This window comes from Spermophilus citellus (genome assembly GCF_964194105.1).
Source record: "Spermophilus citellus genome assembly, chromosome: 10".
In the NCBI taxonomy this organism is placed as follows: Eukaryota; Metazoa; Chordata; class Mammalia; order Rodentia; family Sciuridae; genus Spermophilus; species Spermophilus citellus.
In genome coordinates this window covers 70,799,506-70,826,439 of record NC_138197.1, presented here as the reverse complement: position 1 = coordinate 70,826,439, position 26,934 = coordinate 70,799,506, and the positions used below count along the sequence as shown (strand labels likewise).

The 26,934-nt window shown below is 41.9% G+C and overlaps 2 protein-coding genes across 11 annotated transcripts; one reads left to right on the top strand and one right to left on the bottom strand.

The window, feature by feature from the left end:
• Positions 1–513: 513 nt before the first annotated feature.
• Positions 514–17,739, top strand: CSRNP2 (cysteine and serine rich nuclear protein 2). 3 transcript variants are annotated; one of them, XM_081311332.1, is made up of 6 exons: positions 514–1,076; positions 1,725–1,831; positions 6,304–6,538; positions 7,614–7,873; positions 11,279–11,575; positions 13,205–17,739. In XM_081311332.1, exons 3-6 carry the CDS (start codon positions 6,388–6,390, stop codon positions 14,126–14,128), a joined length of 1,632 nt encoding a protein of 543 aa, XP_081167458.1. In that variant the 5' UTR covers positions 514–1,076; positions 1,725–1,831; positions 6,304–6,387; the 3' UTR covers positions 14,129–17,739. The 3 variants fall into 3 exon arrangements, with proteins under 3 accessions (XP_081167458.1, XP_081167457.1, XP_081167456.1); XM_081311331.1 differs by lacking the exon at positions 1,725–1,831 and having other exon boundaries at positions 514–1,186; XM_081311330.1 differs by lacking the exon at positions 1,725–1,831 and having other exon boundaries at positions 516–1,076.
• Positions 1,856–26,898, bottom strand: LETMD1 (LETM1 domain containing 1). Of its 8 annotated transcripts, none has more exons than XR_014024199.1 (10): positions 26,741–26,898; positions 25,987–26,200; positions 23,150–23,269; positions 22,456–22,538; positions 20,668–20,854; positions 20,445–20,546; positions 20,192–20,344; positions 19,211–19,307; positions 18,131–18,296; positions 1,856–2,056 (listed from the first exon to the last, which is right to left on the bottom strand). XR_014024199.1 is itself a non-coding variant. In XM_081311333.1 (9 exons), the coding sequence occupies exons 1-9, from the start codon at positions 26,860–26,862 to the stop codon at positions 18,226–18,228; spliced, it is 1,149 nt and encodes a 382-aa protein (XP_081167459.1). In that variant the 5' UTR covers positions 26,863–26,898; the 3' UTR covers positions 17,075–18,225. The 8 variants fall into 8 exon arrangements, 5 of the variants coding, with proteins under 5 accessions (XP_081167459.1, XP_081167461.1, XP_081167460.1 ...); XR_014024200.1 differs by lacking the exon at positions 1,856–2,056 and adding an exon at positions 17,075–18,021; XR_014024201.1 differs by lacking the exon at positions 1,856–2,056 and adding an exon at positions 17,075–17,295.
• Positions 26,899–26,934: the final 36 nt, after the last annotated feature.

Genomic DNA, 26,934 nt, shown 5'->3' with positions numbered 1-26,934 from the left:
GGTGGAAAAGGTTCTAGACAAAAGGTCCTGAGATAAGAAAAGCATAATTGCCCAAGGATACCAGTGGACTGTTATTGTATTGAAGCAAAGTATGGGACAGTGAAAGTAAAAGGAAACTGGATGACAGGTTGGGGGTGGAGCACAACAGTATGATGGATTAAGGATGGAGCACTACAGGATGTATCTAGATCCAGCAAAGCCTTACAAGTCAAGGGAGAAACAAGATTTAGGGGGAAAAAGAAAAAAAGCTCTGTGTCCTTGGCAAGTCTCAAGTTACTTTGGATTTCTTAGTCTTTGTTTTCCCCATCCTAAAGATGGGTTGCAAAGTTGTGAATATCAAAGACAATGGTCAAATTTTTTTGAAAGAAAACACCTAAATCAGCCCATCATATATGTAGATAACTCAAAATAATGCTTGTATTTTCTTCTAACTTGGGCGGGCTGCAGCAAGTCATATTGCTGAAGACTAAGACCCATGAGTGAGGAGGATTATGTTCCTTAGGCATGGGAGTGTGGTACTGGATAAAGAGAAAAGGGAGAATTCGTTTAGTCATTGAAGATGTATAGCTGAGGGGGCTCCTGCCTTCCGTTTCAAAAGACTGCAGCGGCACCAAACCCGCCTTCCCAGGGTCAGCAGCGGACGTCGTCTCCTTAGCCTGTTAGCCGGCCGGCTTCTGGTTTGCAGCACTCGTCGCCTCCGACTCCCAGCATGCAGCTGGGCATGGGGCCGGTACGTAGACTCCATTTCCCAGCCTGCCTCGGGGCTCGGCTAGGACGTGCCGGCGCCTATAAGAGCCGGAGCGCTGCGGCCGGAGCCTATTGTTAGCCGGAGCCGGGGCGGTTCTGTGCTTCTGCTGCCAGGGGTGCCTGAGTTGTCGGAGCCGCCCGCCCCCCGCCGCCTGCCTGCCGGCCGGCCGGCCTGCCCACCCGCCCTGCCGCCCTAGGAGCTCCCCGACCGTCGCCGCGGGGCCCGGGACTCGCTCACTCCTCCCTCCTTCCCACCCGGGCTAGGGCGGCGGCGGCGGCAGCGGGGGCGGCAGAGACCATCACGGGAGGAGGCAGCTGCGGCGGGGCTGGTAATGGGCCTGGGGGTGCGGGGCGGAGGGTGCCGCCTCGTCCTTTTTCGGGATCGGCCCTCGGGCGGCTGTGGAGGAGTGGTCAAACCCAGAGCCGTGCGGATGGAGGGGTCAGAAATGAGGGAAGCTCGGACGGGAGCGGTCGGGGGGCGGGGAGCTGGGGCGCCGCTGGGAAGGAACGGAGTCGGGGAGAGGCGTGGGAGCGAGGGGCACCGAGGATGCGGGCCCGGACTGCGGGGGTAGCTTGAGGGAGACGGATGGGCGCCTTGGAAGCCGGCAGGATTGCGGATGAGGTTGAGTTCGGAAAGGAGTGGAGAATGATGTAGGATGGAGGGAAGGCGCGGGGCGGGGGGGGTGTCGGTAGAGGAAAATGTGGGAGGAGTGGTTGGGAATTTGTGAGTAGCAGGCAGGAAGGGATGAGGAAGGCTGAGTACGGGCTGCAAATGATTGGATTGAGCGGGAAGGTTAGCAGGAATCAGAAATGGGTCGAGAGCTGAAAGATTCCTCAGGGGTGCTTATTAAAGGGAACTGGTGACTTGACATGACCCTTAAGCCTTGGTTCCTGATATCCCCCATTTTTCTGGCGTTGTGTATGAAAATGAAAGCATCACTTACCCTGGTTGCTAGCTTAATCTTTTTTTTTTACAGGCCCAAACACGCAGCCGACTGCCATCCATCCCTTTTAGTCTTGATTCAGCCTTTTAAAGGGGTTTAGAGTGGCAATGTGACACACAAACCATTCTTCATTATGAAAGGTTAGAAGTTATCCCCAAGAGACAACATTGTACCCTTGTCCTGCAGTTTTCAGTTCATGGTAAATCCGTAGTTAATTCAGATTTTCCTTTTCTTTACTGGCTTTCCATCTTGCAAATATCCAAAGCCAGGATGTTGGTGTGTGCCAGAGTTATAAATGACGGGATATCCTTGAGAGCTAATGCAGCATCATGTTCCATTTCTACCACAAAGATCTTGTGTCCTCCCTGTGATGGTAGTTCAGACATGGAAAGTTCAGTTCTAACCTTGTATTAGTGAATGGGTAAAAACCCGAGTGGGTATGGGAAGGGAGCTTTCTCTAAACACCTTGTTTAAACAGGAGGTTTTTACTTGAGTGCTTTTTTAAATTTGTGAACCTGGTGATCACAAGGACACATGGATTCATGAAATTCATAGTATTTGAGAATCAATCACAGTATCTCATAAAAGGGGGAGCATGGTAGACTATCTCAGTCAAGTTTATCCTGACACTTTAGCAGTAAGCCTTACTTCCTTTAACTCAGTTATGGGTAGACCATAGGATCTTACTACAGATTTTGGTCTCTTGACCTTTAGCAGAAGATTGGGTTCCAGTTGAGTGGGGAGATGTTCTTCTGAAAGATATACCCTGTTTTATTATTTTGGATTCATTTAAGAAAGAGGCTGATATTATCTAAACTTTGCATATATATTCTTCCACAAAACTTTTTACTGGGTTGACCCTCTTGCTAGTTTCACATATGCAGGGACTTTGGGTTTGTTTTGGTGCTTATAGGACACCTTATGGGCCTGAAAAAACTTAGATCTTAGTACTGAAATACATCTTCTGGTTTTATTTGGTGCCAGTCTAAAGTCTTTTACGTACTGTAGATCTGAACAATTTCATATTCCTTTTGGAAATGTTCATCTACCAACACTTGAGAAAAGACCATAAGGCATATAGCCAAAAAGTGTCAGCTGACCTTCATTTCACCGGCATTTAAAAGCTTTTATAGAGGGATACATTATTTGTCCAAAAGTATTTGTTGTTTGAGTTGGTCATTTTGACAGTTAACTGTCAGTTATGACTGCATTTCCAGTCTCACCTTGATTATTTCCATATAGGTTTAAGTGCTTGGAGTGTAACTTATAAGATTATCTCTTGAACACAAGCATTGATCCTCTATACCAGTGGATATTTAAGAGAAGTGGGAATGACTCATTTTTAGTTCTGGTATGAAAGATTAGTTTCGTGAATAGGCAAGTATAGAACCTGTTCTAGTTGTTTCCCTTGCAAAGAAAGATCTCTTCAGGTCCCAGTGAACATGGTTGGGAAGTTTGTTCTTGGTGCTCATGAGCATCTTTATCTGTCAAGTTCACATCAGAGAGTTGAGCAAGGAGAGTTGTGTTGAAATGTAAACTTTTATTATTAGGCCATGATAGTTGGAATTTTAAAAATTTAAATAATGAAGTTAATGACAGAAAAAGTGATGCTCATAAATCTTGGGAAAGGTGAATAGAGCTAGAACAATGCAGTCTCCTTGAGGATTTTCTGGAGTTCCATCCAAGTGATGCAATTTTATTTGTTTTGTTGCTTGTTGTCATTTTATTGTTTTTTCTGGTGCTGGGGATTGAACATAGGGCCTCAAGCAAGCGTTCTACCACTGAACTGCATTCCCAGATCTTATTAATGGGATAGTTAGATCATGGCTCATTATTTATACATATAGATTTTGGTTATTCTCAGATAACTGAAGGATTCTCTTAGATTTCACATACACACATACACCTCTTTCCCCCCTCCTGTCTCTCTTTCTCTTTTCTCCTTTTCTTTCTTACCTTCCTCCATTGTTACCCAGAAACCACTATTCCAGAAGTAGAAGTGGGGAAGACATAGAAAAAAAGGAGGAAGGGACTAGATAAAGCAGCCAGCAATCCTTGCTGCACTTGAGTGTACAAAAGGTAACCCTAAGGGAAATTATACTCTAGAGGGCAACTGAGTTAAGACAGTGGAGAATTTTAGTAACAAAGATGATTTTGGACCAGATCTAAACTAGTGTGGGATTTAAAGAGAAATATTCAAAGGACACTCAAACTACTTGAAGCAAAGGTACACCTGAGGAAAAAACGGGAGTGCACATTTGCTTCTGATCATAAATCCTGAGTGTTTCCAGGCCAAGGAAAATACCATTTTTCTCTAGTACTAGCATTAACTGGAGCTAGTTAAAACTGAAAGTGGACTTGAGCCCTTTCTGAGAAAGCAGATTTTTCAGCTCAGTCTGATATCTCATGTGGGCAATAAGGTATTTATTAAGTAGGAAAAATTAAGTTCAGTAGTCAGCATTATTATTATTTATTTTTTTACACTCACATAAGTATTCAATTATAAAGGTGTCCCCCTCATGCCCTTGTGACCAATAATAGAGTGGAATGAGAAATTTGTTAGTTGTTAGGTATCTTTACATCCAGAGAAAATCTTTTTTTTTTGGAACCTGGGATTGAATTCAGGGGCACTTAACCACTGAGCCACATCCCCAACCCCTTTGATTTTTTATTTAGAGACAGAGTCTCACTGAGTTGCTTAGGTCCTCGCTAAGTTTCTGAGGCTGGCTTTGAACTCACAATCCTCCTACCTCAGGCTCCAGAGGTTCACAATCCTCCTACCTCAGGCGTGTGCCACCGCACCTGGCCTAGCAAAAATCTTAACCCCTAAAGTCCTCAGTGTTCTCCATTCTCATCATGTCCTAAGAATATAGCCTCTGATTAGTAACCTAAAGAACAGAAGATAATTTGGGCTCACTTTTAATTACAATTCTTATGAAGTACTTAATTATTTTTTTCCTTCCTGCCCAAATTTATTTGAAAATCTGTTTGTCTGAGACCTATGACAGCTGAGGGTTTTTAGGTACATCTTATAACTTGAATTAAGACTTTTGATATGATCTGAATAGATTAGGAAATAGAAGATATTTCCTAAAAATATATTTCCTAAAGTACTTATTAGGTCTGGTGATTTTCTAGAGCTGATCCAAATTACTTCCAAGAGACACAGGCCAGAAAAATAGCTCTGTACAGGCACCTTTTTCCTCCATGGTATATATTCTGGGTAGCTACTCTGCAGTAATGCAGCTTTGTCGTTCTGGGCAGTGTTGTTATTCCTGCTGCATAATTAGCAACTAGTGAGATCATAGTCTGGGGAGATTCTGGCATTACAGAGGCAAAGCAAGAGAGGCTTCTCATCACACATGGCTTTGGCTCTGACGGCATTTCTCCTGAACAAATTCATGTCCTTCTGGAACTTAAGTCCAAAGACAGATAAGGAGAAAGATTTGTACCTGGGAAGTGAACTTTAGGACTCCTTGGTTGTGTGACAGCATATTGAAAACACTGCCTGCCATATTGATGTAACCAGAATTAAAATTGTCACTTCTTTTGCTATTTGTTTTCCCCTTGCTGATTTCTTTTTAGAGGTCAAAGATTGTAAAGCTACATTCTCCTTGCACAGAGGATGATGATAGACCAGTATGAGATTATGAAAGATTCTGGTTGTTTTTGCTTTTGTTTTGTGTTGTGGTGATAGGGATTGAACTCAGAGCTTTGTGTATGATAGGCAAGCTCTCTACCACTTACCTACATCTGCAGCCCCAGATTCTGGGTTTTGAAGCCAGTACAGATTGTAATCTTGGGACCTTTAGTATTAAATTTGACCTTTTTAAAAGTTGGTGAGACATTTTATACTTGTGAAGATCTGGGTCAAGGGTATTCATGACTGCCAGTATCCTTCAAAATTGAGAGCCTGGAGCAGTATTTCCAAAGGTGTGTTCTGAGGATTATCTGTTCCCTAACATACTTTGGAAACATTGGGTTCCATAATCAGGTTTGTGAAACACTGCATTCTGTTTACTCCTGGCCTTTGCCGTGTATATTAATATATTAAAAGCCTCTAAGAGGTTCTGCCATAAGCAGTTTTCTAAACAATTTTGACACAGTAGTGCTATTTCCATGTAAAAACTATTAATATCCATGAAATTAATATATTTAAGATACACACTTTGAGAAGTGCCAGGCTGTTATGTTATTACTAGGAAAAATAATTGGGTCTAGTCTTGGTTTAGGCAAAGCTTAATTCCACCTCTGATCTCCAGTCCCTCCCACTGGTTCCTTGGAGAACCGCTCCTATGTGATCAGAACAGTGACTGTTATCTTGGGCTAATGAAGCCTAAGCCCAGCTGGATTGGAATCAGAGGCATTCCCTCCATTGGGAAGGGTGCTGCTGCAACTCTTCTCACTATTCTAAGAGTGACTGATCCTGGAGGAGCAGATAGAAAATAAAAGTAGGCGCAAACTGGCCAGAATCAGTTGAGAAATGACCTAATCTTGAGAACCAGACATTAGTGCTAGGTCAGGCACTTTCTTTCTTCAGTTAGAGAGCTGTGTATGTAGACTTAGGAGGGGTCTGTCTTAGGAATGCTGATTCCTCTTTTCCCCTGGGCAGAATCCTAATGCAGCGGGTTAGCTGGTGGTGAGCAGAAGCTTGGGGCCAACCTGGTAGGCTCCCCAAGGAAACCCTTTGAAACCAATGGATGCATTCACGGGCTCAAGTCTCAAAAGGAAGTTTGATGATGTGGATGTGGGCTCATCAGTTTCCAACTCAGATGATGAGATCTCCAGCAGTGACAGTGCTGACAGCTGTGACAGCCTCAATCCTCCTACAACTGCCAGCTTCACACGTGAGTAAGCCACTCCCTGCCTGCCTGCGCCCAAATTCCCCAAGCATAGAGCCTACTGCAGCTTTCCAGATAGCATCTGTCCAATTTCAGGATTTGCCCTTATCACAGTTTTTCCTTGCTTTGCAGAGGACCTTGTTGCTCTGTTAGTGTAGAATGAAATCTGAATTATTCTTACAGATTTTATTTGTGTTGTGGTTTGTGGTCCCCAGAGTGGCCTGAATTAGATCGAAGAAGTAGTTCAGGACTCTATCCTTCCCCAAGCAGAATCCCCCCAGAGGTTCAAGAAATTAAGAGCTGTACCAGGATATAATACATGCTTGCTGCCTAGACAACTGGGACCCCTCCAGAGTTCTTAATTCTTATGGCTCAATTAGTTCTTGGAAAGAACTTCTGATCATCTAAATCAAGGGCCACATCTAGCCCATTGCCTGATTTTGTAAATAAAGTTTTATTGGAACACACTTATATCTGTGATTGCTTTCATGCTATGACGATAAGAGTTGAATAGTTGCAACAGATACCATGGCTTTAGAGCCTAAAATATTTACTAACTGGCCTTTTAGGGGAAAAGTCTTGCCCTCCCCCCTGCTATAGGTAAATTCTGTCCAAAAGAATTTTCTATTATGATAGAAATGTTCTATATTTGCATTGTCCCGTGGTAGCCATTAGCCACATAAGACTCATGAGCACTTGAAATGTGATTAGTGTAACTGAGGCTATGACTTTAAATTTTTAAAATTTTAACTAACTTGAATTGCCACATGTGGTCAGTTAAGTTATAGATTGTTATATCTTAAAATGATCACCTAGCAGTCCTCTACCCAGCTGCTGTCTAAAAATAGATTTTTGTGGTAATCTGTTTAGGTGATGTCAGTCTAGAGGCAGTAGTATGAACCAGTGAGGTTCAAGGTCCTTTCTAACTATGCATTTATGATTTGAAAATTTTAGAAAGTTCTGTAGATGCAAGGAGAGCATTTAGAGGAGAGAAGTTAAGAGCCTAGATGAATGGGAAAGAGCAAGGTCCCAAAACAGGCCATCTCTGGGTTAATAATCTCTTTCTGTGCTCTCTTCTCAGCCACATCCATCCTGAAGCGGCAGAAGCAGCTACGGAGGAAGAATGTCCGCTTTGACCAGGTGACGGTATACTACTTTGCCAGGCGCCAGGGTTTCACCAGTGTGCCCAGCCAGGGTGGTAGCTCTCTGGGCATGGCCCAGCGCCACAACTCTGTACGCAGCTATACACTCTGTGAGTTTGCACAAGAGCAGGAGGTGAACCATCGAGAGATTCTTCGTGAGCATCTGAAGGAAGAGAAACTCCATGCCAAGAAAATGAAGGTGTCTAAGGGGTCCGGGGTCTGGTACTTCCCATATGCCAAGAAAATGTGGGAACCAATCTAGGTCTGTTGATTTTAGGATTATTGTCAAGTTTCTCTCTTTATTGGCCTGAATAGGGACATGAAGTTCCATTGATTTTTTTTAAATTTGATGGTTGTCCTTGTCATATAGAGATTCCAGAGCTTTCTAAAAAGAAGTCTCAATTTTTGCAATCAGATCTTTCTGAGGGGCTGGGGTTGTGGCTCAGTGGCAGAGCACTTGCCTAGCATGTGTGAGGCACTGGGTTTGATCCTCAGCTCCACATATAAATAAATAAAAAATAAAAGTACATCAACAACTAAAAAATATTAAAAAAAAAATCTTTCTGAGCCTCCCTTCTTTTTGTTTCTGGAGGTATCTTCCAGAATAGCAAAAACCCTTCTCTGGAATTCCCTTTCCTCACCCCCAACCACCCAATAATTTTTTTTTTTTAATTTAAAATGTGCATACCTGAATGCTTTCAGGTCTGTCACCCCCTAGAACTCAAAGAGAACACAATGTTCAATTTCTTACCAAATGATTTTCCCTTGCCCAGATATGTGGTACAGATTTGGGGTCTTTTCATATTCTCTGCTCTTTCTATGACCTCATTACATTATCACAAAGGTACTTAAGAGTCATATACTATTGTATCTTATCATCTGATATGCACCAGCTCTTTAGGTTAGGTGGAGAAAGGGGCTGGGAAAAGACCCATCCCAGATGGCTCTTTATAGCCCCCCATTTGCTATCTTTAGTACTGTTTTGGCACTCTATGGCTGTAGTTTTCACAGGTCTCAAAAATTTCCATGGCTGTATGTGTGGCTTAGGGGTAGAGCACTTGCCTACTATTCACAAGGCCCTGGGTTCAATCCCCAGCACCACAAAAGAAAATAAATTTCCCCTAGGTTTCTTTTGGGCCTAAAGCATGGTGACCCATGTTAAAATAGGTGGTTGCATTTTTCCAAGGTTGTAGACTCACTAGAATGTGGTAGAATTGGAAACTAGTGACAGGGGATATAGGCTGACCAGATCTTATTCCTATCTCTCCTTGAAAGCTTTATGTCTGCCTCCCTCAGCCTACTCCTAAAAGCCTTACACCTGTTTTTCTAACTAGAATGACACCCAGGCGTCCCTTTCTTCTGTCTGAGGAATTCCATCACTGGCCCTATCATCTTCCTGCTACTATAGCAACAGCTGGGCAAGTAAACACTCTTCTCATTAATTGCAGTGAAGGCGCTCTTCCTTTGCCCTAGAAGAAAACGCCTTTCTTCTAAATCTGGTAGTGGAATAATCTATCAAAGCAGGACACCGTCCAATCCAGTTCTATGCCCCATCCCCCAATAGGAATTCCAAGGACAAAGCCAGGTAAATCCAGGACTGAGATACTAGATTCCTCCTTATTAGCAGGATATTTATTTAGTGAGCACCAGCAGATGTGGCATTAATATGTCTTTAAATGTCCAAAGAAAAATCCTTGCTTGACCTTTCTCAGGTCTAGTTTACTTTTTTCTTAGAAAGTTTTCCTGTCTTTAGCATCCTATAAGGGATGCAGTTGGTCTCAAAAATATGTTTGCCATCTAATATTTGTTTTCCTTTTCAGCTGTTTTTCCTGTCACTCTTTGGAGCTCTGCAGCTTTAGTTACCTACAATTTTTCTAATATTTTAGTTCGTATTTTGTTATGTCCATATGGAATTCATTATCATGAATGGTATGATCAGGAGTATAGCCCTTCTTTCCCAAAGAATATTCAGGTGTCCCAATATCGCTTAATAACTAGAAGACTCTTCACTGATTTGAAATGCCACTTCTGTCGGAATAAACTCTCCTATCTACATTCTACATGGGTTTCTTTCTCTGCATCTCTAATCTCTTTCCTTTGAGAGGATAGTAGAAGGGAAGCCCACACGGGTGATCCAGAAAAAAGCAATCCTAATGTCTATAGTAGGGCACCTTGTAGTTGCCTGCCTGGTTCAGAAATAAGGCTGGGAACTCCAAGATCCTGCACTTTACTTTCCTCATTCCTGACAACTTCCCCTTTCCCCCAAACAAGCAAACAAACTGTGTAGCTTACTGCTCAGGTTTGTTGCATCACATCTCTCCCAGGAGCTGATACTTTCCCAGCACTCTCTCTGGTTGTCTGATGAAATAAACCAAAGACTCCAGTCACTCAGCTTTCATTCTGCCAGCAGCTTCCAGAGCCCCAGGAACTGTGGGGCCTCATTTTCTTTACTTGGATTCTCTAGTGAGTTTGCAGAACTCATTCAGCCACAGATTGTCTTCAATCTGTCCTTCCACAGATTCCATTTCCTGGCTTCTATCCTCTTAGCCCAGAAAACTCAGATTTCTGCCCTTAGATAGCACACTTGGTTTTATTTATACCACCCTACCTGACATGGAATTCTTCTTTGAAGTCAAATAAAAAAGGATTATAAAGGAAAAAGAATACATTTCTTTTACACCCTGGGCTGGGAGGGCTTTCTTTGATAGCTGTTGATAATTTGCTCATTTTCCACCAATAAAATGAAGCTTTTTTGAGCATGCACAAATAATGGTTCACGCTGTGAGGATTCAGGTTTATTGGCAAACACCTTTTAGCTGCTATTACACTTTAATACTTTAAGGTACCCTTTTCCTATGAAGGTGGTCTTAGGTTCTATGAGGTGCACATTGAAGGGTGTTTTACAAGGTTATTTGTTAATCTCAGGAATAACCAGCTATTGATATACCTTTTTCCCCATGTCAAAAGGCAAATGGGCTGAGCTGGAAGTGGTGACACACACCACTAATCCCAGAGACTCAGGAGGCTGAGGCAGGAAGATTGGAAACTCAAGGCTAGCCTCAGCAACTTAGCAATACCCTGTCTCAAAAAATAAAAAGGACTGGGGATAGAGCTCAGTGGTAACACCTCTGGCTTTAATTCCCCATACCAAAAAAAAAAAAAAAAAAGCAAGTGAGCTGAATTATGGAAATGAAGGGAATGTTTCTGGGAATAAATTTTCTTCTAGGAGGGAGGATGAGACAGTGGTTTTTTGAGAAGCTTGAACCCAGAAAGATGATGTCCCTTTTGTTGACAGGGTGATATTAGAGCCACAAAAGATTTCCTGCCTTTCTGCTCTGGTTTTATTCTCTTGTCCTTTGCTTTTCAATATGGTACCTACTAGCCACATATGGCTATTTAAATTTAAAATTAACTGAAATTAAAAACTTGATTTGTCAGTTGCCACTTTTCTAGTGCTCAGAGGCCACCTGTAGAGTGACTGCTGTGTGGAATAACACAGATCTTCCCCCAGTGCAGAAATTCAGGGGAACACTGCTATCCTGATTACTGTGAGGAGGCTTATGTCGCTAATACTTCAGAGGCTAACCTTTCCTGTCTCTTGCAGCTGACCAAGAATGGGACCGTGGAGTCTGTAGAGGCTGATGGCTTGACACTGGATGATGTTTCAGATGAAGACATTGATGTGGAAAATGTGGAGGTGGATGATTACTTCTTCCTGCAGCCTCTTCCCACCAAAAGGCGACGGGCCCTGCTTAGGGCTTCTGGGGTTCACCGCATTGATGCTGAAGAGAAGCAAGAACTTCGAGCCATCCGCCTATCTCGGGAAGAATGTGGTTGTGACTGTCGACTATATTGTGACCCAGAAGCATGTGCCTGTAGCCAGGCTGGGATTAAATGCCAGGTCAGTCAAAGTTGGCCTGAGATAGTGCATCTATCAAGGTCATGGGGTATGGTGCGGGTACTAGGGAAGATGGGTGGCTGCCCATCCAGGGATAGAAGCCCCTAGCTGTGAACACACTCCAAGTCCACAACCCTCCTCCACCAACAAAGGAAACAAGCATGACAGGATTCTTAGGCTGTGGAGGTATCTATTATCTTTGTGTTTCATACCTCAGAGGTGATAAGAAGCAGTTGTTAGCAAAGGAAAGAACAGAGGTTAGTATGGTTACCATTTAATAACTGTTCCTGACTGATTCCTTGAGATAAAAGGAAGCAGAGAAATGAGATGGGCCTAGAGATGCTATCTGCAAACACTTGTAGAACCTCTACTCCAATTTTGTAAAAACCAAAATGGCTTTGAGATCCTTTAATTCAGGATCAAGCCTAGGCTGGTAGAGCTTAAATCCTTAGTTTTCTGTAAGAAAGTAACATCAGCCGGGCTGGGGTTGTGGCTTAGTGGTAGAGCACTTGCCTAGCACGTGCAAGGGCTGGGTTCGATCCTCAGCACTGCATAAAAATAAATAAAATAAAGGTATTGTGTCTAACTACAACTAAAACAAAAAAAAAAAAATTTAAAAAGTAACATCAGCTAAGTGACAAGGAACAGTTGCAAAGATATATTTCAATGGAAAAATAGCAGAAATAGCCCAGAGAAAAAAATTTGTCTGGAAGTTGTATTCTGAGCATATGGATGCTGAGTGGTTTTGGTTGTGTTTTCCCAACCAACCTTTTCTTTCTGATTTTTAACTAGGTAACAAATAGTTGTAGCAGATCTGGCCAATAAATTGTTTTTCAGACTAAAGTCCCATAATGAATCAGTCTGTTACACACCTGATGACAGACCTGGTATGCAGATTTCTTTAAGTTGATACCATTAGGAAGACATTGAATATTTGTTTACTCATGTTTCTAGTTTTGTTTTTTTGGCAATTTTTTGTCTTTGTTTTTTCTTTTTGGATATGAAGGAAAAATTTGGAAATAGAAAGCATCTCTTTTCCAGATAGCCCTAGTCTGTAAGTAAATTATCTTGGTTAATGCTTCAGAACTAAACTGGTCAATCCCCAGGAAAAATGAGTGAAATGATAATAAACAGCTGGCCATTGCTTGAACCTTCATTCTAGCACCTTAGCAAACTAAGGCACCTTTGTTTAGTTTCCCAGAAGGTATTACTTTGTTTTAGTAAGATCTTCCACTCACTTTCCCATGCTTGTCATTGCAGAAGACCAGGTAAATTCTGGAAGTCCCTAGATACATAAATTTCTACTGAGACCAGTCAGCACTCGGGTATTTCTGCATTCTCTAACCAAAAGGAGCCTTTGATATGATTTTTGTCACTTTTTATTCAGAAGAGGAAACAAAGCCCTAGGGGGAGATACATGAGTTCAGGTCATACCACTAATTAATAACTGAGCTGGAATGCAAGCACAAGTGGTCTGGTAACCGCCATCTAGTGCTGTCAGCTTGTGCTGCAGGTTTTGAATTGCTTGCTTCTCGTAGGAAGACCTCAAATCCCAACTGTCTGTGTTTGCCAGCTAATGTCTCCTATCTTCACTGTTAGATTCTTGCCTCACCCTCCTTGTGTCCCCCTCAGGTGGATCGCATGTCCTTTCCGTGTGGCTGCTCCAGGGATGGCTGTGGGAACATGGCTGGGCGCATTGAATTTAATCCAATCCGAGTCCGGACTCATTACCTCCATACCATCATGAAGCTGGAGCTAGAGAGCAAGCGGCAGGTGAGCCGCCCGGCAGCCCCAGAGGAGGAGCCTTCACCCACTGCCAGTTGCAGCCTGACAGGAGCCCAGGGCTCTGAGACACAGGACTTCCAAGAGTTCATCGCGGAGAATGAAACAGCAGTGATGCACCTGCAGAGCGCAGAGGAACTGGAGCGGCTCAAGGCCGAGGAAGACTCTAGCGGCTCCAGCGCCAGCCTGGACTCGAGCATTGAGAGCCTGGGTGTGTGCATCCTGGAGGAGCCCCTGGCCGTTCCTGAAGAGCTGTGCCCAGGTCTCTCAGCCCCCATTCTCATTCAGGCTCAGCTGCCCCCAGGCTCCTCTGTCCTGTGTTTTGCTGAGAATTCAGACCACCCGTCTGCTTCCACGGTGAACAGCCCATCCTACTTGAACAGCGGGCCCCTGGTCTACTACCAGGTGGAGCAGAGGCCAGTCTTGGGAGTGAAAGGAGAGCCTGGTACAGAAGAAGGCACAGCTTCTTTCCCCAAGGAGAAGGATCTGAATGTCTTCTCTCTCCCTGTTACCTCACTGGTGGCTTGCAGCCCCGCAGACCCAGATGCCCTCTGTAAATCAGAGGTGGGGAAAACACCTACTCTAGAAGCGCTATTGCCCGAAGATTGTAACTCTGAGGAGCCCGAGAATGAAGACTTCCGCTCCTCTTGGTCCCCCTCAAGCCTCCCTTTTCACACAGACACTGAAGAAGGCTGTGGGGTGGAGAAGACCTCCCAGCAGAATGAGGACCGACCCCCTGAAGAGTCTGCCCTAGAACTCCCTCTAGCAGTGTGATGTGGGGGTGGAGATACTGCCTCCCACCCATTCTCTATTTATTCCCTTATTTTATCTAATGCCATTTCAAAACAAAACTGTAGAAGCAGCTGCTGCTCCCATGTTATTTTATTGGGGTCTATGGGAAATGGGTGGGAAAGGATTGTTTGTACAAGTATTTTTTGAAAGGGAAACAGTACCAAGGAAACCAGCCCCAGCTTGATGTGGGGATAGGTTAGAGGAAGCTGCACAGTGCTAAACACTGAGCTTTCTGGGCCATTGGAACAAAGCCGTAGGACCTCACAGGAGGATCTGGGTAATTCAAGCAGCTATTTATGTAGGGACCAGAACACGAGAATCTGTACACAGGGCAAAAAGTCTCTGCTCTCCTGGGCTCCAGGCAAAGTGAAAGCTTATTTCTCAGTGGTTGCTCTGATACCCATTTTGGTATATCCAATCATACTATTGGAAAGGCCACCTGGTTGGATCTAGTGAGGAGAGGCAGAAAGGTCTCTGTTTCTGTACAAAACCTCCAGGATTTCTAAAAATTTACCATACCTTCCCCCGATCCCCTATTTGATAAATAAGTTAATATTTGACATGTTTGGTGTTCCCTGACCTGCTCCCCATACTGGGGATTCTTGGTCTGTAACTTGAATTGTTTCTTTCACATGTTCTTAGATACTAGAGTTAAACTTGTCTTTTTTTCCTCCATCCTTTTTCCTTTGAAGAAAAAGTGAGATTGGCTGGGGATGTGGTATAAAGAGCCTGAGGCTTCTGCCATCGTCTTAACATGAGCTCTGTTGGGCAGCTTCTGGCTGGGCTCACCCATCCCCTAGGAAGCCTATATGGAGCATTAACTATATCCAAAGGAGGCTGCAGGAACAACCTGCTGTCTGGAAAGATGACTTTATTTGTGTCATGCTTACTTTTTCACACAGGTTTTTTTCCCCCCTCTTTGGGAGATCTGAGCTTTAAATGTATAATGTAAGACGTGGCAATTTAAGGTCACCGACTAGTTTTTGTTCTTTTTTTGTGTATGCACACTCATGGTCCTTCTTTGATATACAGGGTTACACAGTTCTTATACTACTCCAGTTCAATCCCAAGAATTGCAAATGTTTATTGCTGCTTGATGAGATATAAAATTGGAATCTACCAATTCTTAGATGCCACGTAGAATTTCCAGGTTCCAAAGGATTAAGATCTGATTGTAACCTTTGAAATGTATAAAATGGGACTCAAATTCAGTTCTTACCTCTGTCAATGGTTCCTGTTCCTTTTATGTTTATGTTTCAATCAAGATCTGCTCCATGAACAACACTGATTTATTTTATAGGCAAAGTGACCTTTGCCTCTGTTTTAAAATGAAAATGGTAGGGAGCAAAACACTATTCTTTAGCATCTTTAACACCATACTTCACATCTGGTATGATTTATTAACCAGTTAAACACTTCTGGTGGGCAGGGAGAGTGGAGGAGATAATTATTCTTACTTATCTTGCTCATAAAGCCTTTTCTTGGGGGATAGCCAGGCCCTGGTACGTTAAAGCAGCCTTCAGGTATGTGGCAGCAGCATTTCACTTATAAAATCTAAGCCTGAAGGCCTTGTTTATTTAATACAGATAAATATTTTAACCCATTCCGCCTTTCCTGTTCATTCCTGTTTTTGCTTGGTTTTATGTTTGGAGGGAAGGTCTTAAGTTACATAGGTCCATATCTCTCCCCATCACCCAGCTTCACAAAATAATTGAGTCTTAAGTACCTTCAATCTATATGAAATAGATGCTTTTCCAAACTGAGCTGCACTCCCCCACCTTAGACTGGAACCATGGAACACAAGACTGAAGCTTACTTGGGATTTTAGTTCTATGGAAAAAAATATTTTCTCAAGTTTGTTAGGAGAGGGAGAGCTCTATACACTCCCTCCGTAGGAAGCCTCCCGCTTAATTTAGGAAGTGGATTCCAATAGCTCGCTAAGAAATACATTAGCCTTTGGGATCAAATGAATTTAAATTTGTTATTATTAAACTCATTGCCAATCCATAAGGTAAGATACATGATATTTCTACAAAACTCTAGTTTCTTAATCTAAGTCCATCCCTTCATTAACTCTACAATTCTGATTTATGCTGACCCCAAACTTCTGAATGCTAAATATTAACATTTAGCATTAACCGTTGTCAAGCAAAGGGCCTTTTCTACAGCCTAGTCCATCTCACTTCTGGTGCTACCCGAGTTGGACAAAATTATAGCTCATGGTTGCTAGGAGAGCTAGGCCTCTGATCATAGAAGCAGATTGCTTCAATCCCACAGTCTTGGCCTTGATTTAAAAAAAAATATATTCTTATTAACATAATTCTTATTTTCCAGTTTCCTTTCTCACATACTGTATACAGGTAGTATTTTCAATGTGAATCCAAAGCTCGTCTGGTTCTCTGAAAACAATTTTCCCCCTTTAGGTTCTTTACATTGTGATAATGCTGTATTTAAAGAGAATATTTAAATGTAATATTAAAGAAATATTCAAAAGAATGGTGTGTTATTCTTTATCTTGGCCAGCCACAATTTAGTTACTTGTTAGAAAAAGATGCTTCTCCAGCTTTGTATATGAAACTAATTAGGTCAGTTAGGAATTAAGGTTAACAAAAGAAACACTTTGTGATAGAAATGTAGAATGTTCTCTTCAGCCTGTCTTGCCTCAGGTGCTCTTACGCACCTCTTCAGCTGAAGCAGGCTTTGCTTCTGCCTTGTTAGACCTTCACGCTGACTGTATTCCCATTTTCTCTTTTCCTGGTTACCACCTTAAAGTATCCACCCAAAGATCAACTTAAAATCAGTTCCTTTAAAACTTCTGTCAGAAGGATCTATATCAACCAATTAAATGCCCATTAGTTAGGTTATGTCAGTCTTGGAAAAGGAGCCTTAGCAAAATGATTAGAGTGTGCATAAGTAATTTCCATCAACTGATTTCAGGCAGTCTTTACTTGGGTTTAAAACAGTGCTCCATGCATTTACAATAAGTTATTACAGAACTATAGGTCAAGAATGTACACACAAAAGCTAAACCCAACTTACTATCTTGATGCAGATCTTCCTGGTCTCCCAGGGCTGGGCAGTAATTAGTACCTTATGGGTTTTGACCCATGGCCCAAAGAAGGCAGCCACTGTTGGTTACAGTTGGATTGCTGCAACACAGTGGAGGTAGCAAAGAATTTAAGATCTTTATGGGCTGTATGACAGCCCAGAAATTAAGACAACGGGGGATGAAGGCTGTAAACACTAGGGAAGGGATTAGATGGTACTTCCTTTTAATCTTTTCCTTTACAATGTTCCCATAAGTTAATACTTGAAAAAAAAATTTTAAGGTATTCAAAGGATTTTAAAAGGAAAGGAAGTGGTTAGCTCATGCCAGTGAGAAAGAAAAACAAAAATCCCTCTTTTGGGTCATATCAGGATGGAAGAGCACATTGAAGGATATACATTTATGTAAATGCTCCAGATTAAGCAGTATTGTTCTTGCCAGCCAGAAATTTTTTTTTTTTTTTTTTTGGTACCAGGGATTGAACCCAGGGGCATTTACCCACTGAGCCAAATTCCCATCCCTTTTCATTTTTTGAGACAAGTTCTTGCTAACTTGTTGAGGCTGGCCTTGAACTTGTGATCCTCCTACCTCAGCTCCCAAGCCACGGGGAGGCGCATGCCACCACACCAAGTGCCAATCAGAAATTCTTTAGAATACAACTGTAGAGAACATGGCAGTTGATGAATCTTAGGCCAAATGATTCCCACCGGGGGGCAATAACTGACTTTATAGGACCTGACCATAACACACACAGGAAAAGACTAGTTAAGAGGTTGCTGCCAGCTCCAGCTTACTGTGAAGATGGGAGGACACTTCACATGGGCCATCCCTGAAAAGAGGGTTTGTTTTAGTTCAAGCTGTAAGGGGAATGTCTGCAGTTCCCTCATGGGTAGTGTGCTGTGTAGCCCATTGCACCCACTCCTCTGCCTCCCACACACCTGAGAAGTGCACAGACTCTGCTGACAAGTGTTGTTTGGTCCCACACTGCTATGCTACGCGACTGCAGGACATTGCCATCCACGCCACAGTTCTCTCAGCGCCTTGTCCCAAGGTAGTTGGTGGAAAGCAGGACCACGTTGTGCAGCAAGAGGGACAGCTCAGCTTCTGGAAATACCATCAACGTTAGTGGTTTGGCTAGAGGACTATCTACCTTCTTGCCTCAGTTTATAGGACTTGAAACTGGAGGCAGGAAGCCAAGTAAGGGGAATCAGAGGTGATGGTTCTCAAAAGTTCTCTTGCTTCATTCCAGCCCCTGTACAAATGCTTTCCTTCGCTTCCACTATATATTCATGTTAACTCATCTTCTATGTCTTGATTCATGTGATGACAGTAGAAAATTCAGAAGTGGCAATGGTACTCAGCACTACTGTTACCTTGGGATTCTCCTGGTAGAAATGGGCACTCTAGGGCATTTCTCAGCTTCAAGATTAGTATACCTACCCTGACATGCAAAGGCCTAGAAAACATCAAAACCTGTGCAAAAGTTCTGAACAGAAGACTGATACGCCTGATACTCACCCTCAGATACTTTCTGTTTAGCTAGTAGAGTACTTTTCTATTGTTTTCAATTCAATGCCTTTAGATCAGTGCTTCTTAACTGGGACAACTCTGCCCCTTTCTGCTGGACCCCCAACTCCAGAAACATTTGGCAATGTCTGGAGATATTTTTGGTTGTCACAATTGGTGATGAAGGGTACTACTGGCATCTACTGGACAAAGGTCAGCAATATTGGTAAACATCCTTTAATGCACATAGACCCCCTCAAAAATCAATAGTGCCAAGGCTGATAAATTCTGCTTCAGATTAGCATGCACTCCCTCTTGTCCTACCACTCCCTCTCATCAGTCTAGTTACCTGCCTAAGCATGGGGTAGGCATGTGAGTTTCTGCCCTTTCAATTAGATATAAATGTTGGATAAAGATCTTAAGATTATTTAATAATTAAATCCAAAATTATCTCAGAATTAAATACAAAAATGACTTGGATTTCAATGGTATAAGCATGGAAGCTGTTTTACCTTTCAAGCTGCAGGAAATTTGTAGCCATTCTCCCAGCCAAGTTCGACACCTGTCTTCTGCAATATGGGTAGAATTCAGGCCACGAAGATAACAAGCCTATTCCACTCAGAAGAGAAATCATCCTTAATAATCACACAATGAGTATGCCAAGGAAATGAAATCCACAAATAATCCTAAATCTGGGGCTGGGGTTGTGGCTCAACGTTAGAGCACTCGCTTAGCATGTGCGAGGCCCTGGGTTCAATCCTCAGCACCACATAAAAATAAATAAAGGTATTGTGTCCGACTACAACTAAAAAATAAATATTTTTTAAAATAATAATAATAATCCTAAATCTTCTTTAAATAAGTTACAACCTCATTCCATAAGAGACCTTTCACCATGGCAGATTGAACTAGTGATAGAGGACAAGCAAAGAGGCCGATTCTGTAGTATGGATTTGAAATGTCTTGCAAAGGCCCATCTATTAAAGGATTAGTTCCCTATTTGGTGCTAAGGGGAGGTGGTGAAACTTCAAAAAGTAGGGCCTACTGGCATTGTGGGACACTACCCCCCTTCATCTTCCTACCTCTTTCAATTCCACGAGGTGAGCAGCTTTGCTCCACTATCCACTCCCAGCCCTGATGTGCAGCCTCACCACAGACCCAAAAGCAATGGGCCGACTGTGTGGACTGAAACCTCCCAAACCATGAGCCAAAATAAACCCTTCCTCATTTTTAAACTAGTTATTTCAGGTATATTACAGTAACAGAAAGGTGATTAACTATAATCTAAAACAGAAGGTCTAAAGTATAGTGTCTTTGGTGTTTGAAGAACCAGAAGTACAACTACTATGGGTGGTTCCTTCCTAATAGCTATGTATATTGAGAAAAATGACACAGAAATAAGGTGAGAGAATAAAGACTTAGCAAGACAAGGAGTCCTTGTAAGCTTCCAGCCTTCTATGGGATATTGCTTGATGTTGCAATCAAGCCCTTACCGATTTTACTTCCTGAGCAGTCAGCTGGCCAATCCCCAGCTTTGCCAAAGCCCTGTCCAGCTGGTGAATAACAGTGGTATGAGTCTTCAAACGATGCTTCAAAAAGGGAGGAGGCAGGTGAGGTGTGAGAAGCATGGCCCGGCTCAAGGCTTTCTGTGATACGGCAGGATAGGAGGAAAAAATCAAATAGTATCACTCAAAAACCTGAAATGACATGAGGCTAGGGGAAAAAAGAAGTCTTTAAAGTGCTTACCATCTGCAAAGTCTGGAGCTGGTTCATGCCCAGAGGATGGTTACAGAAACACTCTCTGAGAGCCAGGATTTCATGTACGGCTGGGTGGGTACCATTCTGTATCTTGGGAGAGGTAAGATTGGGAGATGTTAAGAGGGTCCTGAGTAGTGCCCATACCTAATTTTAGTGTACACTGGCTCTAACAAGACTCCTAGTTTGCAGGAAGGGTTAATTGGAAGAATACCTTGGTGCACAGGTCTGTCAAATGCCACCGAAGTCCTGGATCAGAAATGAGAGGAATGACCCTCTCTAAATTACTAAGGATTTCTGAGTGGGACTGCTTCCGGAGACCATGATAGATATCTAAGAAATCAGTTTGTTGTTTTGGGGTCCAGAAATGTTTAATCAGTAGTTGCCTTGGAAATAGGTACCTGAAAAGAAAAAGAATCACAAAGTTACTTGCTGACACTAACATCTTTCAAAGAAAGCTAAGAAAGCATTTGTCAGACATGGATGCTAACAAGAAGACTGGAGACACTATCTACCTCAATGTTCTTAAGTGAGTCTCAAGCTCAAAGTTTAAAGATATACTGAAGCACAATTTCAAGCAACATTACTGAAATATGATATGAAAGGAAGCAGTAGTAGAATAGCCCAGCATGCAGCAATCAGATAAAATGACTCCTTTTGAACTAAACATGTAACAAACATGTTTTGGACAGAGTTGTAGACAGAGCTGGACACTGTATGTAATGTTGACAACCTACTAATCACATGGAAAAAGGTAATAAATTTATGGATAAGTTCACTTTTCCACATGTGTGGTAGATTTATTTATGTATTTAAAATTTTATTTATTTGTTTATTTTGCAGTAGTAGGGATCAAACCTAGGAGTGTCCTATCTCTGAGTTACAGCCCCAGCCCTTTTTAAAATTTTATTTTGAGGCAGGATCTCACTAACTTGCTGAGGCTGGCCTTGAACTTGCTATCCTCCTGCCTCAGCAGCTACAATCACTGGGATTACAGATATGTGGCACCATGTCCAGCTGTGTGGTAGTTTTAAAACATAGCCACAAATTCTCTGGCATTTCTCTATGGAGAAGTAAAGTTTATGTCGCCTTTATTCAATCTGGGTAACTGATTCAGCCAACAAAATAGAGCAAGAGTCTATGAACTCCAAGACCAGGTTATTAAAGGTCGTCATGCAGCCACCGAGTATGGTGGTGTACACCTATAATCCCAGCAGTTCGGGAAGCTGAGCCAGGAGGATACAGAGTTCAAAGCCTGACTCAGCAACTTAGTGAGGCCCTAAGCAACTTAGCAAGACCCCATCTCAAAATAAAAAATAAAAAGGGCTGAAGATATGGCTCGATGGTTAAACACTACTGGGTTCAATCCCTGGTACCCCCTCCCTCCCCACACATTAAAAAAAGAATAACCCTGGATCCTCCAAACTAGTACATTCAGTAGCTAAAAATCACTGAGGAGATGATGTCAACACCACATGCATGGGAAAAGTCAATCACCTACCCGAGTCCTTCCCAAATTCTTGACCCACAAAATCATGAAAATGGGGTGGTTTTAAGCTATTAAGCTCTGAGGTTGTTTACTATTCAGAAACAGTAATTAGAACAACACGAAAGGTAACAGTTTAGAAGTATCATCTTAGGATACAAAGTAATAAAGAATGATATCAGAATATGAAATGCATTATTTTCCTGAAGAAAAAAAATTTGCCCAGTTTACATGCTTCTCAGGGAGTGGGATACTGTTCTTAGGGATAATGGAGAAGATCATGATCTTACTTCACATGATGAAAGGCAGCTAAGTCACCTATACCCACTGTGATGCATCCTGATAACCAATGTATTACTAAGTGACTTTTAAGAACCCTGGGATAATGAGAAGATTGGAGCAGAAAGCTGGATAACCTCTGCCTAACTTCTGAAATGAAGTTCTTCCTAAAATAATTTTTAATTAAAAAAATCTATATATCTTCAAGATGCTGGGGATATACAAGCATGTACTCACATTAGCAAGAAGACCAGGTAGTTGGCAAAGGGTGGAATGGAAATGATACCTAGGAAAAGACACTTGGCGATGTCTCGGCGGAACTAGACAGAAATAAACAGATGTAGTTTTAACCCAAGTAAGTTTTTAATATAATGGACAATCCCTTCCATCCTTTTGTGCAATAAACTTTTATTACAGCCCAGTAAAATTACCAAGTTTATTTTTATCTACTTCTAGATGGTAAATTCCTTGAGCACAAAGCCTCTAATTTGTTCACTTCTGCTTACCAAATAATATCTAGTACATTATATCAAATCCCTCAGTGAATGTTTCCTGATCTGCATAATGGGTCCTAGATTCTTACTCTCAGCTTCAACACTGCCCATCAAGTTACTACTTATACTTTCTTGCTTCCCTATGGATCCTTGAAGATTCTCATATATTTAGAAACAAGCTGGATTTTATTGCCTACAAACTTTATTCAAAAGTGTGACAGACATTCTATGGAGCTCTGTTAAGGAGAGGTGTAATTCTGAAAGAACCCAATTCTGGTGAAACATCAGATACTCTCATTGAGTTGAATACTGATTTCACAGCAAAGGGGAGAGGCTTGATCAGTGGTGAACAAGGAAAGAAAAAAAAAATACTTGAGATCTTGGTTAATTGTAATTTCCTCACCATGAATTTCTGGGTATCTGCCCTTGGCCCATACCTGTCTCAAATGCTCCATCTCGCGGTATGAAAGTTGATGAAACTTTATATTGTGCTTCCACATATTTGTCTTTATTCTTCTAGCCTTTTTGGCATCAGCCCATAACATCTGAAATCCTGCCTCATTAAAGTAGAGGACAAAGTGTGATGTTATCCAAGATTGAATCTTCCACCACATCCCCCTCTACTTTCATTCACACATGCACATACAATTGCCCACCCAACACTACTCTATATAAAAGCTTTAAACTAGGTAACTTGAAACTCTTTTGAGGCCAACCCATCATTTTTCTCCCAGTACACCACCTCTCATCCAGCTAAGTTGGTTGGGTTAATGTGATCTGCTATGGAATGCTCTCCCTCTTTAGGTTCATTACTTGCTCCTTTTTAAAAATCTAGCTCAGTTATCTCAGGAAGTCTTCCTCAATTAACCCTATGTATTCCCTGCCAGTTATTATCTCCTTTCTGGAACACTTTTTTAAAAATATTTTATTATTTTTTAGTTGTAGTTGGACCCAATACCTCTATTTCGTTTATTTATTTTTATGTGGTGCTGAGGATCGAACCCAGGGCCCCACACATTCCAGGCGAGCGCTCTTCCATTGAGCCACAACCCCAGCCCCTCTGGAACACTTTGATAAGTTATGTAATTCAACATATTTCTATGGTTGTATTTTATATCTTCAATCTATGAAAATTCTTACATTTATATATGACTAATTTTTTTAAATGGTTTCATATTTACAATTGAAATGAAATCTCTATTAGCTACAAAATAATATAGAAAGCAATAAGAAATCTTATTACCAACTATCAACCAAGCCATGAGTAGGTAATTGCCGAAGTGAGGTTGAGTACAGGGAAGTTAATTATATTATTCTCTCTACTTCTGAGTATGTCATAAGATTTCCATAATAGAAGGTTTTAAAACAAATCAAAATACTCTCGGACTCTTTTTTTCAATCAGACAAGGCAGCCATTTTTATCTCCACTTTATAGTTAAGGATAGGTCATTTTTCTCCCCCCCCCCCAAGTACTAGGGAATTGAACCCAGGGCCTTGAACATGGTGGGCAAGCTAAGATATATTCCCAACCTTTTTTACAATTTTATTTTGAGACAGGGTCTCATTAAATTGCCCAAGTTGGCCTTTGAACTTGCAATCCTCATGCCTCAGTCTCCCAAGTAGCTGGAATTACAGGTGTGAACCATCACACCCAGCTAATGATAGGTGATTTTTCAGGTCTGTGAAGCTGCAATAATTATGATAATATTCAGTTCTAACAATGTGGTAGTTTATAATTGGTATTATGATAAAAGTAGAGAGTATAATATTAATAGCTAATACTGGGCTCTTTCTAGAGATTAAGAACTGTTCTAAGTACTTTATTTGTGTTGATTTAGTTAATCTTCACAACTATATGGGCAATAAGTAGGTCCTATTATTCTCATTTTATAGATGAGAAGGGACAGAGAAGTTGAATCACTAGTCTATCACTAGTCTACTCTTATGGCCAGTAGTGACAAGGGATTTAAGTAAGGCAATTTGGCTCAAGATTGGACTTTTGAATATATATATATCCCAGATTGGTCTTGAACTTGCAATCCTACCTCAGCCTCCTGAGTCACTGAGATTACACGCATGAGCCAGTGTACTCAGCATACACACACACACAAACACATATATATGAAATTATATACATATGCATACATATACATATGCATATGTATGCATATATGCATACATATAATTTCTTAGTAACTAGCATTAAAAAAATCAGACAAGCACAGTGATGAATGTCTAGATCCAAGTTCAAGGTGAGCTTCAACAATTTAGCAAGACCTCCCAGCCCAGCAACTTAGTAAGACCCTGTCTCAAAATACAAAGTAAAAAGGACTAGGGATGTAGCTCAGTAGTAAAATACCCTTGGGTTCAATCCCCAGTACCACCAAAAAAAAAAAAAAGTAAAGGCTGGCTATGGTAATCCCAGCTCCTGGGGAGGCTGAAGCTAGAGGATCACAAATTCAAGCCCAGTCAGGTCAACACCACAAGACTGCATCTCAAAAATATTAAATAAATAAATAAAGGGGAAAAAAGATGAAACCAAGTATACATAGTGCCTTTTCTAGGCAACATGCTACCTATAGATTTAACAAGAATTAGATCACAATTTCTTTTTTCTTTTCTTTCATACTTTTGCAGTATTTTGAAAGAAATTTGGGGATCAAACCAAGAAGAGCTCTATCACTGAATTACATCCCCAGCCCTTTTTATTTTGAGATAGGGCCTTGCTAAATTTCCCAGGCTGGCCTTGAGCTTGTGATGCTCCTACCTCAGCCTCCCCAGTAGCGGGATTACAGGCATCCTATACCATGCCCAGTTAGGCCACATTTTCTTATGGGCCATGACAAGGGATAAATCATTGGGCAAGTCTGTACAGCCATAAATCCCTGTCCTTATGAGAGACAAGGAATTTCTACTATAGCAAAAACTGTGGTTAAGAAAAGCACAAGAATATACTTTAATTCTTCTACCTCCTGTGTTGTCAGAGGTTGTCTCTCAAAACATCTTTCTAGAAACATTCTTTTTTAAAAATATTTTTTAAGTTATAGTTGGACACAATATATTTTATTTATTTTTATGTGGTGCTGAAGATTGAACCCAGCGCCTGGCACACACTAGGAGAGCGCTCTACCATTGAGCCAAAACCCTAGCCCCTCTAGAAATATTCTTAAGAAGTGCTAATTTATAAGAATTAGTTTAATGCTCAAACATTTATGAAACAGAAGATATCCCGGCTCACACCCCCTTAGCAGAACTTGTAAATGATTTTACTTACTCCAACTCTCTGACATTGCCCAAGAGTTGATTCGGTTATTTCTATTTTAGCTTTGTTTTTACCTTTCATGAAGATTGTGTACAGGATATAGAAGCGGGGGAAATGACGATTCAAGAAACGATGGTATTTCCCATTAATCGCTTTTGTCTTGGTCACAACATAAGAGATCAAACTCTTCACATCTGCCTTTGGAGAAAGGTGAAGCTTTGACGACCTACAAGGAAGATCAAAGAGACTATCTGGGAACCAGTCCTAGAAACCCCTCACACCTGGGATTCCTAATGTAAAAACAAGTCTCAGAGAATGTATGTCAAAGACTTGAAACCTGAAGTTCAAGAAACTTGATCTTGGGGTCAAGGAGAGAGAAGCAATCAGATTGAGAAGGACACATCAGGCAGAAGTCAAGCGGGAAGAGAAGTCTGGAAGTGGTATGAGCCTGGACAGAGTGCAGGGCTATGGGGCAATCTGAACTGCAAGCTAAGGACAGAGAGAGGGTGGATGGAGATAGCGGCGGTAAAACCTAAGCCAAAAAAGAGAGGCTGAAAGATGAGCCCGGGTTGTGGGGATCAACCAATATGAAACACTGAGAGTCGAGAGGGTCAGAAATCAGGTCTCTGGCCGGGATCAGAGTTCGAATCCTGCAAAGAAGAATAAAAATCCTGGGGCCAAGGAGTAGAACCCTGAGAATAAGAAAGCAAGTTTGAGCCGCTGGAAAGGCCTGTCAAAAGTGCTTTTCTCTCTCCAGATCCCTCACCAAGGGGCTCCCCAAGCAAAGCCAGAGCGACCAAGTTGCAGTCTCCGAGTGACAAAGGGTCCAGGGGTGACGACCGAACCCCAAAGCGCAGTCCGTGCCCAGCACACCCTGGACAGCGCCATTTTCACAGCGAGGGAGGGGGGAAAGAGAGGAGGTCGACTCCAAGTCAAAGTTCACTACCCTTTACGCACGCG

Coding starts and splice junctions, on each gene's coding strand:
- CSRNP2 (XM_081311332.1), top strand. CDS start 6,388: ATGGATGCATTCACGGGCTCAAGTCTCAAAAGGAAGTTTGATGATGTG. Junction 6,539..7,613: donor TACAACTGCCAGCTTCACAC/GTGAGTAAGCCA, acceptor CTCTCTTCTCAG/CCACATCCATCCTGAAGCGG. Junction 7,874..11,278: donor TCCATGCCAAGAAAATGAAG/GTGTCTAAGGGG, acceptor TGTCTCTTGCAG/CTGACCAAGAATGGGACCGT.
- LETMD1 (XM_081311333.1), bottom strand. CDS start 26,862: ATGGCGCTGTCCAGGGTGTGCTGGGCACGGACTGCGCTTTGGGGTTCG. Junction 26,201..26,740: donor TTTGCTTGGGGAGCCCCTTG/GTGAGGGATCTG, acceptor TCTTCCTTGTAG/GTCGTCAAAGCTTCACCTTT. Junction 23,270..25,986: donor GGCAATGTCAGAGAGTTGGA/GTAAGTAAAATC, acceptor TACTTTAATGAG/GCAGGATTTCAGATGTTATG.